Genomic DNA, 19,280 nt, shown 5'->3' with positions numbered 1-19,280 from the left:
TTAGTTTTTCCTAAATGATGTCTTTGTTTAGAACAATGCTAAAAATACTCAACACCAAACCGAATGATTTTGTTTTTGTTAATTATAATGTTTTGACCCAGTATAACACAATAAAAATACTATAAAATCTATTTGAAGACTCTGTAAAATGATACAAGTAGATTCATAACCTTAATCAAACTAATCTTAAATCTAAAAATTTTATAGTATGTTGATCTATGGGCAGTGACAACTAAAGATGCATAATATAAGATCATTTAAATTATTTATTAATAGTATTAGTGTTTTTAATATATCAACAAAAGCATTGTAACAATATTGTAAAAGTACTGTAAGAGAGTCGAATTGTCTCAAAACACAATAGAAATCATTTGATATATTAATTAGGATTCAAATAAGTATTTATAATAATTTATAAATCATTCAAATAGGGATAAAAATTGATTGATCATAGTGTTTTGATCATTACAATAAAATACTATAAAATTTACTTTAAAATACTGTAAATAATGAACTCCTAATCTCAATCAAGTTAAGTATAAATCTAAAAATATGATACCATAATAATTTATAATGATGTTAATCAAAGAGATATAATATGATATCACTTTCAATGTTTTTCAATAGGTTTACAATATTTTTAAGACATCAATAAAAAAATCATAACATTATTAAAAAATATTATAAATAAACTAAATAAAAATACTGTAATGATCCAAAACTAGTGAAAAAAGAAAACTGATGAAAAAAAATACCATTGTTGTTGGTGATAGGTATTCTGAACATTATTCGAATTATGGTCATCATTTGAAAAATAAACCAAAACAAGGAAAGCCTTTTGAGAAAAAAAAAAAGAAAAATCACACTAATACCTTTGCATTATTAGAAAATGATAAAAAAAAATATATTATTACAGCATTTTTTATTATAAAGAAAAACCTTAGATGATCCGAGTCTTGGATACTTAATTTCTATCACATAACAATGACCATAAATTAGGATGAGCACAAAGATTTAGGTAAAGCGAGAAACCTTTTTGTGGTGAGGTTGAACCAAATTGTTATCATCCAAATAAGGGCAATCTTAAGACATTAATTAGCACGGTAATATGACTAGGAATTGTGAACAGAGGGACCAAAATGTCAATATATTTTGATAATTTCCAATGATTTAAAGGAAAGCTTAAAACCTAATAAATAAGCTCACATCAAAATATTAGACTGCAAAAAATAACTAGAGAAACAAATTAAATTACAACTGATTCCTTGTTAGGCACATCCTTAAGACTTACTGGAAATTGAATCATTTAGTGCCAAGGTTGTACAATTTCAGAAGCATATAGAAGGTCCAGGTATCCTTCAAAACATTAAATCATTGTACATGAAATACAATGTCCTTATTGCTAGAATCCAATATACAGACGAGATTCACATTAACGTTCATAAGCAAAGATGAACGTTCATAAGCAAAGATGATCCCATTGAGATATGGGTAAAGACAGTGTGTTCAAAATAAAGCGGATACAACAAAGCATACTATCTATCTAAGCCACAAGAAATAGAAACAAAAAAAATAACAAATTGACCACAAGGACAACGACACGTGTCGTTCACAGGTTTAGAGAACATGAAAACATGCATGCAAAGGACCCCAAATTGTTGGGACATTCCGAATTGTAGTTGCTGTGACAAACGCTTAAGCACATGAAAATTATTAGTTGACCACTCCAGAATGGCCACAACACCCTTTAAATCGGGATATAATTAACAAAAGAACTGGAGAGCATGTGCAATCTTTATTGGATAAACCCTACAAAAATGTTAGATGCAACGTTCGCTTCACAGTAACATGGAGTGTGGGTTCTCAATGTAGCCTTTAAAAGCTTTCAACCACTGGGCGCCAATCGCACCTGACATTAGTGTGGAAGAAAAGTCGGGGGTCAATTCCACCAATTGTACACCGAAAGCGTAATGCATGAGTAGGTGGCACATACCATCAATCACACGGTGATCACAACTCAATGTGACTGACATGAAGGAACCAAATTCAAATTGGTCAGGAGCACCACCAGGAAGCACCCTCCTCTCAGCTGCTCCACTCGGAAACAAATTCCAGCATCAGTATGCATTATTACATTGCAGATAAACATTATGAACAATTAAAATATACCAGATCCAACAGCCAAAATGGCTGATTGAGGAGGATTTATGATGGCACAGAACTGCTTGACACCAAAAGGACCTCCAAGATTTGACACCGTAAATGTACCTCCCTACAAAATAATTTTCACCGAGTTATTAGGCATAAAGCTATTGCTATTAGATCCTTGCAACTATATTTTGATACCTCATAATTTTCTGGTTTCAAGCTGTTCTCTTTGGCCTTCTGAGCCAAATTCTTCACTTCCTCTGCAATTATAGACAGTCCCTTCTTGTCTGCATCCTGCAAAAATCACATGCATGTTATAGAACACATAATACATGCACTAAAGCCATGAATTCATGCACCACTAATTACCCTAATAACTGGAACAAACAACCCATTATCTGTCTGGACAGCAACATTGATATTAACATTGTTGTACCTGCATCAACAGAATTAAGTCGGGATGAATCTATAACTTACTAAAAAGAAAATTATTTGAAAAGAATAATATAAAATTCAGGAGTTTTACTGTCGAATGAAGTCATTCGTCCAGGAACTGTTACACTGAGGAACTTTGCGAAGAGCCAAAGCAGCTGCCTGTGTTTTAAATGTATGTTCAGAACATATTCAGAACTGTTGCACCAAATCAGATTTTAAAGACGAGAAATTTCCGTTCCTTGATGATAATGCAAAACATGTCAAGCTCAACAAAGAATAGGAAAACAAAAACATCAACAATCCTATGACGCCAGATAATAAAATTTCTGATCAAGATCTATATACACTTATTTTTTGCAAGAAGACAATGGAATAGATTGGATATTCACAATATATCTTTTCACATTGAAACTACAATCATCAACTTCTGTCATAAAACAAAGTTAAACATATACAATTGGATAACAAATTATATGAGAAACAGTAAACATAGATTCAAAACATTACAGAATTTGGTTAGACAATCACATGTTTAAATGCATATTTAAACAAGAGACTAGGGCTACACAAGCACAAAGTTATTTATACGCCAGTGCAATGTTGCATCACACACCATGGTTTGGCCCTGTGAGAAAGGACCAGTGTCACCAGACACATCATTGTTGGACATGGGCACACTCACAAGTTGACTGATCTGTGGTCTATCAGCCTCCAGTACTACTTTCCCCTTGTCATAACTTGAAATTCATAATTTGCTCAATCAAGTGCTCGAGCCATGTCCTTCCATCTCTCGTTCATTAGTGTAAAGATGGCCATAAGCACGTGAGTCACCTCCATAACACTAAGAAAAGACTCAGGATATACCGTAGTTCCCTAGCACATCATTCAAACCTCAGTGTGGTACCACTAGTCTCTAATTCTAGGGAAAGAAGACCAAGTAAGCTAAAAAGATATCTTCATTACTGAAAAAATAAGACAAGATTACAAACCTTGATAAAAGAGACTTACAATTCATTTTATAGGCTTAAAAACCCTATAGTATATTAGGCTACCATTGTTCCCTCATAGCCTTTCTACATTTCTCTACTTCTCCAATATTGCTTAAATATTCTCTAATTCTACTTCTACTACTTCATTACTTAACTAAAATTTGGTAAAGTGCCAAAATGGATGCCAAGCCAAAATTTTAAACTTTGGACTTGTATTACACCAGCAAGAAACACCAAGAAAAACAATGTTTGCGACAAGGTTACCTTACCGGTCCATACCAGTGTATCAACTAGCTATCAGTACGATACGTACTGAGGCATACCAACGTACCATATGTCGGTATAACGTCGAGGAGTACTGATGGTATGGTAAAATTACCGAAAATAGCTCAAAAATATCTAAAAATAGACACACAAAAAAAGTTAAATTGAGGTTTTTAAGTTGAAAATAAATATAAATTTAGTATAATTTTAGCAAAAAATATCTAAATCAGGAAAAAAGAATGATGCATATCTTCTTCGAGCTTTGAGGAGCAACTTTGTGGTACATTCTGAATTATCCTTCCATTAATATTGAACTATCTACAGAGATGGTTTGAATTGTTAGATTATTTTTTAAACAACTTAAACTTTAAGATTCAAATAAATCAAATAATTAATCGATGGATATACCTGGTTCTACCACCAAAAAGAATATCGAGACTCCATAAGCAATGGATTGGGGTCCTTGATCTTATGTATCTATATATTAATTTAACATGTTTGTCGAACTCAATCCTTAAATAAATCCTACGACATAGTATATTGATACACCATATGCCAGTGGTGCATCAATTTGGAGATGGTCGTAGATTGATCGTTGTGAACCATAAGTGTCTGAAGTGGCTCCTGAGGTAAGGACGATTATGCCATGTATTGGTGCAGAGCATGGAGAATGTCAACACTTTTACTTTTGTCATTGATCTGTCGCTCCGTATCATAAGATCAATCAATGTACTACTGCTCGAAGAAGTAAGACCAACTATCATCATACTGCTGTTGGGCATAAGATTCTTCATAATATGCCGATTGTGAATATGATGAGCTTTGCTCTGTGTCTACGTCGTATAGGCTCTATCGCATATGCTCAAAATCATCTACTACCTTTCCCCTTCTACTTCCCCTTCTATGTATAAACTTGACAGATACCTCGTCGAGCTCCATGATCGGAATCTTTAGTGGCATGTGTAAAATACTGCTCCTCGGCCCATGCACCACCCTCAAATTGTGTACACAGGACCATCAACTCCCTGATGTCGCCGCCATCATCGGTCGAAGCGATTGAGAGGGTGTCTCATTGCTTGACCCGATTCTTTCCAACGATATGGCTAATGCTACTGCCTTCCCCTTTGTCTTTGCACACTGGGAGGATGATTGTGGCAAAGAAAAGGGTTTCAAAACCCTTTCATATATTTCAAACGATCAATTTGATCGTTTGAAATAGGGCAATATAAGCCTTTGATCGGTAATGATCAAAATCTGATCGTTACCGACCAGTACAGATCGGTAACAATCAGATTTCGACCATTACCAACTGATATAGACCTTGTATCACTCGATATAGGGTCATGTAACAAGTACAGCCCGATACAGGGTGGTCCGCATACCAATCCCTTGTTGGACCAATACATACCGCCCATAATGAGTGATACAGCTCAATACGACAAACCCTAATTTGTGATCAAAAAGATAATAACATTCTTATGCTAAAAAATAACAAAGAAAAGGAAAAAAGCCATTTCAACCATAATCAATCCTTGCATCATCACTCAAACTGAGAGATAAACTAAAATGGAAAAATAGAAGGACGATGATTCAACAATATATCGATTAGGCATGCAGTCCTTCATAAAAAGATGTCTTTGATCACAAAATAGTTATTTGGTCATGTCAAACGACATCAGAATAACAACACCCAAAGTCCTTGGTCAAGAAAACATAGGACACTTCAAGTCAAACAAATTCGTAAGGATATGGTAGGCATTCCCAACAATAGAAATTCCCCAATTAATTTGTCTCTTGTGATAAAGATAGAAAATATTCAATTATATAAAAAGGCAATTATCAACGATAATGGTCTAGTTATGTCGTAGTATTCTGCAATTTTATCAGAGCTCCATTTATTGTAAGCAAGTTGATCATGATAAACATGGTACTATCCAATGATTTTGGGTTTGCATCATACATGATAGAACAACTCCTACAACAAAAAAATTGAGTTATGGTATTAAAGATGAATTCAGATAGGACACCATAATTCACTCCCTTTCTTTATTCTTGATGTTGAGTTTTATGTCTGATCTTGAAGTAACCTGATGTTATTTATATGTACATAACCCACAATAAGGAGTCTTACTTGATTAATATATCAAGCTATTAGGATTAATTTGGATGTTGGTCCCTCTCCCGTGTCAAAGAGGGTAAATGGTCATTAGAGGTTCATGAAAAAGAAACTTATAGCAACAAAAAGAAAAAAAACCAATGATCCATGTGGTGCTTAATAAGAAGTTTCTCTCATCACCTTGAACCACTTAGGTTAGCCTTGCACCTAAAAATTACAATCAAAATCCTAAAAACAATGCTCCTCATACATTCTGTGCATATTTCTTACCATGTCAATGGAACGCCCATGTGAAAAAGCAGAGACAACCTAGGTGTTTCACACCTCTTTTTAGTTGCCTAATAGTCTTGACAACCACCACTAACCGGACAACTAACAAAGTTAGCAATGCAAGCTCATCAATAATTGGTATTAAAGCATGCAGCAAACCAGAAAATCATAAGATTATATCTAATAGAGTCTCCAACTGAAGAGCAAAACCTACAGATAGACACTCCCTAGATTGCATCAGAGGAATCAACACAAGGCAGAAACTTTTATCAGATCATCAGTATACGGGATTGAAAACATAAAACTGACAAGGCTCCAGATGCAAAATCAGTTGCTAGCTTTAACTTAGAAGAACATCAAACAATGTGGAATCATCATGGTAACTGAATTCTCAAAAGAACATATTTTGCTGCATCTTGCTGAGCATGAAGTCCTAGCCGACCATTACAAAATTACAATCAGGAGTATAATGTATAAATTCACAAATAATATATCACTAGATGGGATTTAAAGGGAACAAACCTTTATGACAAGGTCATTGATTGATATTCTTTTACCACCAGAAGTCTCTTGTATAGCATTAAGTTTGCTCCGCAACCTGAGGGAAGTGTAAAGTAGTTCATACTCTGGATTATCTTAATTGCATCCACTTTCAATGAAACCAACATTCAACAAACAATGTTACACTATCAACGTTAAATTACAGCAAATTGATACTCACTCCATAAGCTTGTCAACACGGGTGTCTACTGTTAAATAGTAGTGGGGAATAGTCTGTTTAGACAGCAGCAAGCGGGAAGCTGTAACCTGCAAATTTGGACCATCAAATATGAACACAACAACACTAGAAACTCAACTAGGTGAGAAGATTGAAGGACAGATTTAGTTACTTTTCTTATCTGGGAATTTGGAAGGTCCACATAATCCAATCCTTGAACAGCGGCTGGACCCTTTGCCTTGGATTGAGCAGAGACATCTTTTTCCCTAGATGCTACATTCAATCAAATGCACAGTCACTTTTACGATACCAAAGAAACATGAAATGTTTTATCATAAATATGATTGTGTTATGCATATAGAGAAGTGCATGACTATCAAGGTCTCCAAACAGTAAGATAACATAATTGAACTTATGATTGCAATATAATCACGTCTTAATTGTTAGTGATGTCAATATGGTGTTAGTGGGTAAGGATTTCTCAAACTAATATAAGAGATTCCTTAACCAGATGACAGCAGGAGCAAAACATCAACAACTGCTTGGCCCTTTTTTTTCATACGATGATAAGTGGTGCAACTCAAGTCAGTGGACTATAAAAAAAAGGGCAACAGTTGAAGCAGAAAAACAATAAAAGAATAAGAAAAGTTTATCGCTACAAGATACAAACCATCAGCATTCACAACCAAGATAACTTGGTTATGGTACAAGGTCTTACCATAGGGTATCAGTGGTAAACTAAGCATTTGCTAGTTGAATAAAAGAATTAATCTAATAATATTTTTAAATGGATAATGTGATTCACCAAGAGAAGTGCTTACATGTTAAACTATTGTCAACCAAGCACTGCAAGGTATATGCAATGTAGCACATGTTGCATATGCCACACAATGTTATATGATATGGTAGCATGTGGCATGATTGAATTTAATGCAAGCGCTACAAGATGATATTAGTACCCACAAAGTACTTAATGCTTGAAGACTTCAATACTGCATTAATATAAATATAGTCTCTTCTCAAAAATCTGAGTTATTTCAGCTCACCTTTCAGTGTAAAACACCTGGTGCATAAGCTAAAAAATATCTCAAATAGCTAGAGATTCTTAAAACTTACAAAATAAAAAATTTGCTGCATAAGAAATCACAACACAAAATAGTGCCACGCAACCCAAATAAGCAATGGGAAAAGTCACCCTCTTCTCTATCAAGCACATTTCTTTTCCACTTGAAAGGCTTCATTAAAGTTCAAGTAAAAATGGGACCTGTGCACCAAAAGACCACATTTACATGATAGTTAGCTCAAGTCAAATGGATGAATGGTAGCACGTGTGAGAGTTAGGCTTCTCTTTTGCACTTGCACGGCATGTGCTTGCTATTTAGCTTATAATATCTGTCAAATTTTGAAAATTAACCAATGTGTTATCCACTAATGTTGACTTCCTACTACCAATTTGGCCATAAATAAGGCTCCATTGATCTAGGCAGCTAGGAAAGTAGCAGATAACACTAATGTTGATTTCCTACGACACCTTAAACTAATGTTGACTTTCTACTACACCTTAAACATTGGTCTGGTGATGGTGAACCAGACCCTCTTACCAAAGGTTGAGGGTTTGAAACCTCAACTACACATTTTGGAAGGTGTCAACCAGTTTATCCAGTAAAGATCTTAACAATTTATCACAAGGTCCTGGGCTCGAAACCACCTTCACTACTCACTCTTTGCCAAAAAAAAACAAAGAAGTTTCATCCTTATTAGCCAGTGTGGGCCGGTATTTACCAGTCCATTGCTGAACCGCCACACAAACCAAAATATTTTGCCCCCCACTTGAATCCAACCAAAATTCACGAAGATCTGATGAAATTCATTCGACTTTGGCTACATGGGATCTACGCAAGAATACATAATTTTAACCTATACTTGCTTAGATCTAAACTAGATCCAGCCTACATTTATGTAGTTTTAGCCATGGTCCATACTACTCCATTGTAGATTTGCACCAATCTGTTTTACAATTGCATAAATACAAAAAAATCCAAAAGAAAAAAGACCTAGATCCACATGGATCAGACATAGAATTGCATGGATTAGACATGAATCCAACCTACATTTGCAAAGATCTAGTTTGGAAGCAGGTCATATTTTCAATATCAAGTCAAAAATAGAGAGGCTTGGATGGTTTTCCAAATTTTATTATGGAGTAGAATACAATCATGTGGAAAGAATCCTAACGTATGAAAAAGTTCTGAATCTAGGATATTGGTTGATCATCCCCCTCTCTTAATTCCCCATCGCCACACTACTCTAATGATCAAGGGGAGTGAGATGCACAATGGTGAACAAGTAGAGGGTAATGGCATCATGAAGAGAAATCAAAACTTATTTCAGATTCATGGCATGATATTGCTAAAAGATTCTTCCAAAATTTGAGTTAGTGTAGTGGATGAAGCAATCATTAGAAAAGCACTAAAGGTGGATTTATAGTTAGATAGCTAATCATCAATTGTATTAAACATTTGAAAAAATAGTGAGAAACATGTTATTCCAGCTCTATCTGATGAAATTCTAAATAGTTTACGTACAACACAATCTCCTCAATTGTGGGTTGGCACACCGAGGCATGAAGCATCTATTGTGTATGTTAGTCGAGGTGGGAAAATAACCTGACTAAAGTACCATCTGGCTAATAAATTTCCCAAAGTAATCAAATGTCCACTGACCAAATCCACCAAGGTACCCAAGAAATTGGACAGGCTTTAGGAGTTAAGTTGGATGCTCAAAACACCATATGGCTAAAACAGAAAGACCAAAGGGAGGAGCTTTGTAACAGGCATCTAACCCTCCCATCCATGATAATTATGAGGATTATAGAAACAATGTTGATGAGGACCCTGATATTACAACTAGTTCTTATATCACCCAAGCACTAATATATGCAAGAGGCCATGATATATCAACATGGATTTGATGGTTCTTCACAATATGAGCATAACAATGGTAGTGGTAGTCAAAATGGTGTTTGACCATCTCCGTTCAGCTGATCCTTCAATTAGGCAACCCAATGGCAGTGGTGCTCAGGTTTTAAACAAGAGTGCCATCCTTGACCAAGTTAGCTAGGGTTGGTTACCTGAGGGAAGAGGAGGTGCTGAGAAGAGCAGCTCATCTTCCCAAGTTCACCACAGTTGTTTAAGGAAAGGCAACTTGATGAGGAGATGACTTTCCAAGACGGTTTCTGAGGGAGAGGAGAACTCCCGACCACTCCTTTCCCAAGTCAGTTATCCAGAAGTCTGTTATGCAGGAAGAAAGATGACCAGAGCTCATACTTGCTTTTGAAAGCAATAATACTGGAACTGGCCTGTAACTTGGGTAGCACATACCTAGCACATCTCATGAGATATGTAAAAATGGCAGCAGGGTGGGCATATGGGGCTTTCTTTGAGCTCCTTGAACAAAAGGCCACTCCTGATATAGTCTTTTTTGATCTTATGTCTTGATCATTCAACATTCCCCTTAAAGTGAGAAGCAAATGAGGATCAAGGGATGCTTACATGGAAGAAAGATATTGGATGGCGATAGCAAAGTCATTCAACTTCAAAGGAATTTCTATACATGCAATTCGAGAATCTTACTATCGACCCATGGCATCCATCATTCAAGAACATGATCCAAAGATAGAGTCACCTACTTTGTATGAGATTTCTAGGTAGTATCACAATGAGGAAGAGGAAATTGGAAATTTGATAAGTAATTTAGCAAACCATGGGAACATAAAGTGTGACCCTCATATGTGATTGTCGGCCTGACTCAAATCGAGATAAGCATTATCACTATCCTGACTTTTTGTAACAAGAGGATCATCTTCCATAAGATGGATAGTACATAAAATCAAATTCAAGGCGAATGATATATTTAGCAGTGGTGAATGACATTGGGAAGCACTATGTAATACAAATGGTGACTGTTAACAGCTCAAATCTCAAGATTGACAAACAACTGATGGACACATGAAGACCTTTTTTTCTGGATGCCATGAACTGCTCATATAAACCTTATGATAAAGAACATTGGGACATCCTTACAGTGAAGAGAATAGTGGCAAAAAGCACAAAGCATCATCTATTTATAATTGATGTAAAACTCACATAAGGGAAGTATCTAAGACCAAAGGTCACATGATTTGACACAAACTTTATCTCCATGAAGTCCATCCAGCAGATAAAGATTGAACTAAAGACTATGCTGGCATACCCATTTATTTGTATGCTGGCATGGACTGGACCAATGACAATCCAGCCATTGACCAGAATGGGTCTGGTACCCAAAATTGCATTTCATGGTCCGATATGTTTGTACATACAAAAGATCTCAAATGAGTAATTGCACCTCGTAAGCATACTCATCATGAACACTGTGTTATTAATAGCAAATATGCTTCTACAATGATGAATTCCAACAGAGGCATACTTTTATCATAAAGAAATGCAGTAATAAGTCCCACTTAAAGTATTACTCATGTATTATAAATTACATTTCAACCATTATTTCCAAACTTTGCCAAAACTAACTCAGTATGGAGCAAAGAAAAATCACAATATCTCAAATAACTTAGACAGCAATCTGTTGCCAATGATCAGCTTCACAAACTATAGCATCATAGTGGGATAGTTAAAAACTGCAATCAGTGTTCAGTTGGTTCATCTTTGCAAGGCATACATTTGCAAAACATGCGAAGTGAAATCAACCTTTGGCTTCAATCACTCAATTCAATATACTAACATTCATATGAATGAAAGAAAAATGTGTAATTTATCTACTGTAAAAGTTGGAATGCTAGTTCCCCACTACAGTGGGTTTCTACAGCAAACTATCTCACAGGCGACAGTAACAAGTTATCACTTGCTCGCAGTTCCATCTGAGGTTAACCATATGCCCCAGTAATGAGTAGAACATCTATGTTCCAAGATGATGTCATCTGGCGAACTCTATATTTGATTGACCATACATGTATAACTATGAAAACGGAAGTTATACAATAGAATTTAATCAATATATATGTTTTAGCAATACTAGAAGGGTTTTTCCAGACCAACACTAAGTAAAGCATTAACAAACATGCTTTAGTAGTGCAATTAGCAGCTAGAGAATTAAATCATACATTCACTTTCCTTTTAAAAGATACTTGATAAAATGCTACTAAAACCAACTCCTAAAAATATTGCAGGTTCTTTATCCATAATTACGAGCAAACTAATTATCACGCTATGATGATTCATCATTCTGTATGCCTCCATGGTACGTACAAGTAAAATAGTAAAATAGCATCTAGCAAAGCATCTATGAAATCCTTATAAGAAATACAATAGAGGATGGTGAGAAGCATACCCAAATAATCAACAACATCTGCCTTCACAATCCGGCCATCAGGACCAGTACCTTTCAAACTTGAAAGTGACACCTGTGTAAAGGGAAACAAACTGAGAAAGCAAACAACAAAAGGTAATCCAGAAATTGATGCTTAGAACCAGAAGACAATCAAGTTTTGTTAGGGTCAAACATCAACAACTAATTTAATAAAACAAATGTCTCACGTTGTTATCTTCTGCCAACTTTCTTGCAAGGGGACTAGAGAAGATCCGGTCTTCTGAATGAGAAACTTCTTCAGTCTTTGAAGCATTTGGTTCAGCAGCCTTGGCAGGGGTTTCTTCCTCCTTTTTAGATTGGGAAGGTTCAGAGGGTGTCTTAACTTCAGTTGGAGCAGAAGATTTTGAAACACTGTAATCTTTAAATTTTTCGATATCACCCTCTTCCTCCACAATTATAGCAATCGCCTGATGACAGATTGTATTATCAAAGTCATAATGTATAGAAGTAATATCATGTCATGAAGGTCTGATCATAATATCAAAATGGTTTTAGAAAGAATCATACAAAGAATAAATTGAATTTAAGCAACATCAGAGGCACAGAAGACCACGATGTTTTGAATAAACCACAGGTTTCTCTTCCATTTTTTACTTTCTATCCCTTACAACTATGTTTTGAATGACCTGCAAAATCCAGAAACAAAACTACTTAATACTGGTTGAAGTAGATGCTGCCTCAATCAATAGAGGGAAATTTATCAACCTAATCATCCATGGATTAGTGATGGATGGCTATGCAAGACAAAACATTACCTGTCACATATATCTTGTAAAAATTCCTATATTGGTCAAACCAACTCTCAACTTATACCATCTTACTTAAGGCAACTTGTACCACTTCCAACACGTAATAATAGAAATATTATACCAATGAACTCCATCTACCAATTCCATCACTATCAACCAAATAGATGAGATAACTCAAAATAAAAGCAGATTCGCAATTGACCATCCACCCTGCACCATATGATGATCAATGCCTTGTCAAACTTAACTAGATTTTAAAGTTTTAAATCAAAAGTCCATCTATCATCCAAACTCATTTGAGGTCCACTTATGTCAACAAGCAAGGGTATCTAACTAAAAAGATCAGCTTGGTGAATTCCCAAGGGTAGTGAGGTGGTAAAGGTACAGACAGGGAGAAAAAGCTACTGCTCTTTGTTCAATAGTCCTAAGGTGGTTAATTCCCTACAGCGATGACATACTGTGCATCTCTGGAAATCACAGAAGAAATAAATGAATAGACCCACAGTACATATAACAATTTATAAACAAATTATTTGCTCTATCAATATAAAAAAATTTCATGAAAAATTCAGTATTACAAAGAGAATAATGAAGACTTTCCGTCAAGCAACAAAAATACACATGAGACCTATTAAAGTTCATGGAAACATACAAGAACAGTGATAACAATCAGAGCAACAATAACAAAAATAAAAGATGAGAAAAGACAAGCATGTTAAAAGCAGGGTTATAAAAAATGATCAACATAAGCCCTAGTGCAACAGTATAATTGCACAACGGTTACTCCTTTGAGACTTGGGTAGCAGGGTTCAAATCACAAAAACAACCTCTCTACTTGTAGGGTAAGGTCGTATACATTTGATTGTATACCCTCTTCAACTCACCGCATTAGCAAAAGCCTCATGCACTAGGTTCACCCCTTTTAAATGATACATGCAACATTAGAGCATAATTGTTTAATGAAAGCTATAAAACCCATAAATTAAAGGGAAAAACTATGAGATTGGCATTGGCAATAAAGATAATTATGCACTATATATACAAGTACCTCGCCAACTTTTAGATCTTTGGACCCATCCCCATGTATTATCTTAGCAATATAGCCTTCTTCCATGCACTCCATCTCCACCGTAGCTTTATCCTAATCAAAGAATGATTGAATTTTACAGAAATACATATGAACTAATATTATGAAACTTCACCAAGGCAAAGTAAGTATCTTTGCATCTCAAATCCACTTACAGTTTCCACTTCACAAAGCACTTCTCCCGGCAAAACTTTGTCTCCTTCCTTCTTCAGCCACCTTGCAATATTTCCCTACAATGGGAGAAAGCATTGAACAAGTAAATACATGATCTATAATATCAGAAGAACTAGCATTTAGTGTGTTATATACCTCGGTCATGGTTGGAGAAAGTGATGGCATTCCAATTGTTTCATGAGGAGGCAACTCTAACCATATAATGAAATAATAAGTGTCCATTTTAATGCCCTCAATGTCATTGTTAGAAGCAGGCATATACATAATGTACCAATAAAAATATAAAATATGCAATGAAAAAACTACATAATCAGTACAACGAAATGAATTCATAAAGATAAAAGGCACCATCATATATTGATGCAACGCTAATTGAAAGCTCACTCATTTTGCTTTTGCATTTTTCTTAAACATGTATGGAATGCATGAAGTCCAAGTAAGGAAGGATTTTGTCCAGTTTCTTATATAAAAGAAGGAAAAATCCATAATCATATCATATTTCTAAGAGTCTCATACTTGGCTTGCTTTCACGGCAAGCAGACCCACTATATGTTAAATATGTTTACGTAGAAAAAAACGAAACACATAAGCATACGTATGTTGGATAAGTATTTATGTCTCATTTTTCTACTTATGTTTATGTATGGCATTGACAGAGAAATTTAGTTTCAACTTAAAAGAATCATTTTCAAATAAAAAGTTTTTCCTGCAAAAACTTGTCATTTTCCAATTATCACAAAGAATACGTTTTTGAACACTGATTAACAATTTCGGTATAATTTATATTAGAAGAAGAACCTTGATGGAGTGTGGGAAAGGTTCATTTACATAAAAGAGTATGAGTTAACAAAAATAAGTGAACCAATTCGGAGCACAAATGGTTATTTTATTCCACGGTTTCATTAAGTCACATTGAACTAGCAAAGTTTCAAACAGATAGGAAACACTGAAGCTATTGTAAGTTGTAACAGAGGTAACTGGTCAAGAATTCCACTGACCTGATAACCTATAGTTGCCATACAGGGAAAAGGTGTGTTATAGGACTATTTTATTGCAAAGACTATTCTGAGACAAAGAACACAATCTTGAATCCAATCGACATTGGCAAAAAGAAATAAAAAAGAACCATTAGCTTTTTTCATTATAGAGGTGTGGCTATGGAATTTGTATAAAAAAAGGGCCAAATTTTCAACTCACACTAAGAAGCCTTAATGGGTAAAATTTGTGCATTTCTAACATTGCAGCAACTAACCAAAATTTATCTTGTCTTCCAGTATAATCACTCCTCCATTATTTATGCATGTAACTAGCCACTTCAAATATCTACCCAACCAAACTTCTCTTCAGCTAACACATAATGCTTTGGAAAGCTATAACATACAGGAAATTGCTTGCAGCATTCTAAATTAAGGCAGCAGTAGCCTCCACAAGGGTATTAAATGTCAGGTGCTGTGCAATGTATCTGAAAATTGTACGTGATAGAATAGTGGTAATGCCAACTCACTTGCACTGCAAAATATGATTACATAGCATTATGAAGCAGCCCAAAGAGGTGCTTCCGCCTACTCTTCTATGGTCCACACTAAGACCAATCCCACTCCATGACACAATGGGTTGGTCAACCAAGTCAGTCCAAACATTTTATGGTAGGCCCAAGCCGCCCAACCTTTCTACCCAAGAAAATTTTGAGAGTTTCTGTTTCATGTCCCTTCAACTTTCAATTACTTAAAAATTCTTTACCATAGACGAAGGGCAACAAGCAGAGTGAATTGTAAGTTCTGCCATTCATCAAGCACATGGGAAATCAAAAACTTAAGTTGCTCAAGTGCACAGCGAGTGCTATGTTGCTTCTCTTCTCAGTTTCCTAGAGAACGACATTTAATATACAGCATTTCGGTTCTAAGGATGGACATCATCACTATTTCACATAAATTTATATGATAAATAATAAATTCTGTTCTCTACGACTGTTTATTATTTAAATCATTGAAAATAGTAAACCACTCAAACACATGACATGTATGTTAGTATGATTGCCAATCAATATTAGCAGCACAATTTGGCACCATGGCATACGTAATGGCACACCAATACTTGCCCACCATGGATATCCTCCAATGAAATGTTCATGTTGTTCCCATTAGATGCAAGGCCTTACAGAATTGGATCTGATCAACATCAAATGATTCATAACAACCATTTTCATATTTGCATTGGAAAAAAGGAGTTGCAATTAATTACGAGAAAAGGACTTGCGTTTAGTCTAGTACAATCTATTTGCATTTTATGGTGTTTGTTAGGCAACACAATGACTGAGCCAATAAGTCTAAATTACAATGCTGGTGAAGAATACTCTACAACAGTTGGCCTCAATTACAAGGCTCCAAGAATCCTAAAGTAAAGCATGTAACACTATTCTAGAAAAAGCAAAGCATGTGTCACACATACAGTAATCAACATTTAGCACAACGTTTGCCCAAGCTAGCAATCGGCCTTATGGCAATGTGCCATTGCAGGAAGCATGTAATCAGCTAAGGTATAGCCCATCAAACACATGCTGCTGCACAAATCAATGTCAACCCAATAACAGCTAAGCCAGGATGTCATGACAAGGCAATCCTGAACTTGCAAAAAATATTGCAGCACTTTATAAGCTAATAAATATACAACAAGACGAATTGGTGAAAGAAATTTCAAGTAAATGTATTGTAATATATAGATATGTATAAGATTCAAGATTATGTTCTTCATATATCATCAAAAGAATCCAATTCTGTGCTTACTAAATAACAAGGAAAATAATAAATGTATCCCTGTATACATAACAAAAACCTAGATATAAAAAATAAAGCGATAACAAGTAGACGCATAATTTGAACCTGAATTAGTTGAAAAATGTCTCCTTGTAGCTACCGGCACACTGAAAATTATAATTATATTTATAGTCCACCCAATAGGTTTAAAAAATATTACAAAGACACAGGGAATACACAAACCATGATAAAGCATGGTAGAAGTTCATGCCAGCCAAAGTAGTTCTTGTGGTGGCTTTCTGGTAACAGTTCGTCCTAACTGATTCCGAACAAAATGCCTATAAAAAAACAAGACTATGGATCAGGCCAAACATTCAAATATATTTTATTGGACAACATTCTGTCCACAATGCCTTCAAGAGTACATAACTACATTTCTTCAGTCAATTAAGTCAATGATCTTAAACACAAATTAACAGAAGGCTTACATTCTTGATTTTTTTCCACTGACAACATGATGATAACTCCTTGATACATCAGCATAAACAAACAAATAGTTGATACCTTCGGGCCGATGGTCACTTTCACCGCATCATCAAGATTTTCCACACCCTGAAGCATCGAAGCACGAGCCTCAACTCCAAATCTGATGTCCTTTGCAGCATAGTTTCTACACCTGCCAAGTCTACTTCCAATCTACAGCCACAGACATAACATCATTACTTTCTAACACTAGATATTCCAACACCAGTTACTATTAGTAGAATCTATCCTCATGATCAAAGTTGGAAATCAAAACTCTATTTGAACAAAACAATCAAATTATTAAAAACGCTAAGATTCGAATACAAAAGAAATTGTCACTATTAAAAGATTCAGCCTCCCACCAGTCTGCCGCAGCCTCTGGCGACCCTAGCAAACCAACAGATTAGCAAAAGAAGAGACAATAAGTAGGATGGTCACAATCAGAAAAAATCGTAAGAGGTCCTAGACAAGAGAGAGAGAAATGGAGGGACCAAAATCTCACCGGGCTTTGGAGGCGAGGGAGAAAATGGCACGATACATGGTTGAATCGAGTGAGCGATTGGGGATTCAAAGAGCGACAGGCGAAGCGAATAGCTCCTGGGTTAATCTAAAGGCTAGGTTTTCGGGTTTCGGTGGAAGAAACTAAGATTTGACTTAGGGGAAGGATTAGCTATGATGTTCCTCCTACGTGGATAAGTCGGAAAAGCCGCCGCTCCCACATCAACCCGATGAAGTGCCCGAGATTACATAGCATACCTTAAATCGCAAATCTATAGCCTCAAATTGAAATCCAGAATTATAAGCAAAGATGAAGATCCCGAGAAGAAAAAGAATTTCACGTAAGTAAACGGAAAAGGAGCATCAAATGTCGAGCAAATTTAAAACAATTTCATCTCAATCCAATCCAATCCAAAACTGTCAGTTCAATTTAATGGAAGAGATGCCGGCGGTAAAGGGGGAGAATGGACCTTCCGGGAGTGACGGATTATCTGGAAAGCGAGCGTCATGACGGATCGGATCTGGTCGCCGCCGCCGCCGCAAGACGAAGCTGTCACGGAACGAGAAACCGATGAGACCATTCAATCCGTTTCGATCGATGCACATTACACGCACAACAAACCGAGAATGAGATCGCTCACCGGTGAGGATATCAGGAATGAAGTCTCTTACGGCTCCGGGAAGACGGCTACTGGGAAGAGGAGACGAGGACGGTTTATAGGAAGGTGGGAAGAAGGGTCCGGCAACAGAGAGAAAAAGGAAGAGTAAGGGTTTGGTGGCGAAATGTGACTAAAAAACTCATTATATCGGCCGATAGGAGAATATTTATTTTGTTTTTATAATTAATAAGTAGGAAAAAGAAAAGCGAAGCTTGGGTGCCATTTGGTTATTCCTAATGGTCAAACAACCCAGCGTGCCCGTGGAGTCGGATCGCTGCCCGTTTATGAAACGGGTCAAGATCCGAAGCACATCGAGTCAACCTACCCGATCACACCGGGTGAGATCCCCAATCCGACCCGGTAATTTCACAGCGCAAATGGATAGTAGGGATCAGATTAGTTATGATGCTCCTCTTACGTGGATGGGATCGAAACCAGTCATCGAAAAAAGGGTCATTCATGGGACTGAAT

General features: G+C 36.0%; 1 protein-coding gene across 1 annotated transcript; it reads right to left on the bottom strand.

The window, feature by feature from the left end:
- Positions 1-1,337: 1,337 nt before the first annotated feature.
- On the bottom strand, positions 1,338-18,950 carry LOC104000425 (dihydrolipoyllysine-residue acetyltransferase component 3 of pyruvate dehydrogenase complex, mitochondrial). Its single transcript, XM_065086275.1, has 19 exons — positions 18,792-18,950; positions 18,621-18,700; positions 17,692-17,823; positions 17,371-17,465; positions 17,254-17,294; positions 14,510-14,565; positions 14,356-14,430; positions 14,162-14,254; positions 12,532-12,771; positions 12,326-12,398; positions 7,113-7,213; positions 6,944-7,029; positions 6,745-6,820; positions 2,675-2,742; positions 2,518-2,584; positions 2,347-2,442; positions 2,170-2,272; positions 1,994-2,089; positions 1,338-1,909 (listed from the first exon to the last, which is right to left on the bottom strand). Exons 2-19 carry the CDS (start codon positions 18,657-18,659, stop codon positions 1,839-1,841), a joined length of 1,608 nt encoding a protein of 535 aa, XP_064942347.1. The 5' UTR covers positions 18,660-18,700; positions 18,792-18,950; the 3' UTR covers positions 1,338-1,838.
- Between the last annotated feature and the right edge of the window lie 330 nt (positions 18,951-19,280).

Source organism: Musa acuminata, chromosome BXJ1-10 (genome assembly GCF_036884655.1).
Source record: "Musa acuminata AAA Group cultivar baxijiao chromosome BXJ1-10, Cavendish_Baxijiao_AAA, whole genome shotgun sequence".
In the NCBI taxonomy this organism is placed as follows: domain Eukaryota; kingdom Viridiplantae; phylum Streptophyta; class Magnoliopsida; order Zingiberales; family Musaceae; genus Musa; species Musa acuminata.
This window is presented reverse-complemented; position numbering and strand designations above follow the sequence as displayed.

Excerpts from the sequence above, each read along its gene's own strand:
- LOC104000425 (XM_065086275.1), bottom strand. The coding sequence starts at position 18,659 with ATGACGCTCGCTTTCCAGATAATCCGTCACTCCCGGAAG. Across the intron at positions 6,821-6,943 it reads CGTGTTGACAAGCTTATGGA|GTTGCGGAGCAAACTTAATG; the intron begins GTGAGTATCAAT and ends CACTTCCCTCAG. Across the intron at positions 1,910-1,993 it reads TGATCACCGTGTGATTGATG|GTGCGATTGGCGCCCAGTGG; the intron begins GTATGTGCCACC and ends CACTAATGTCAG.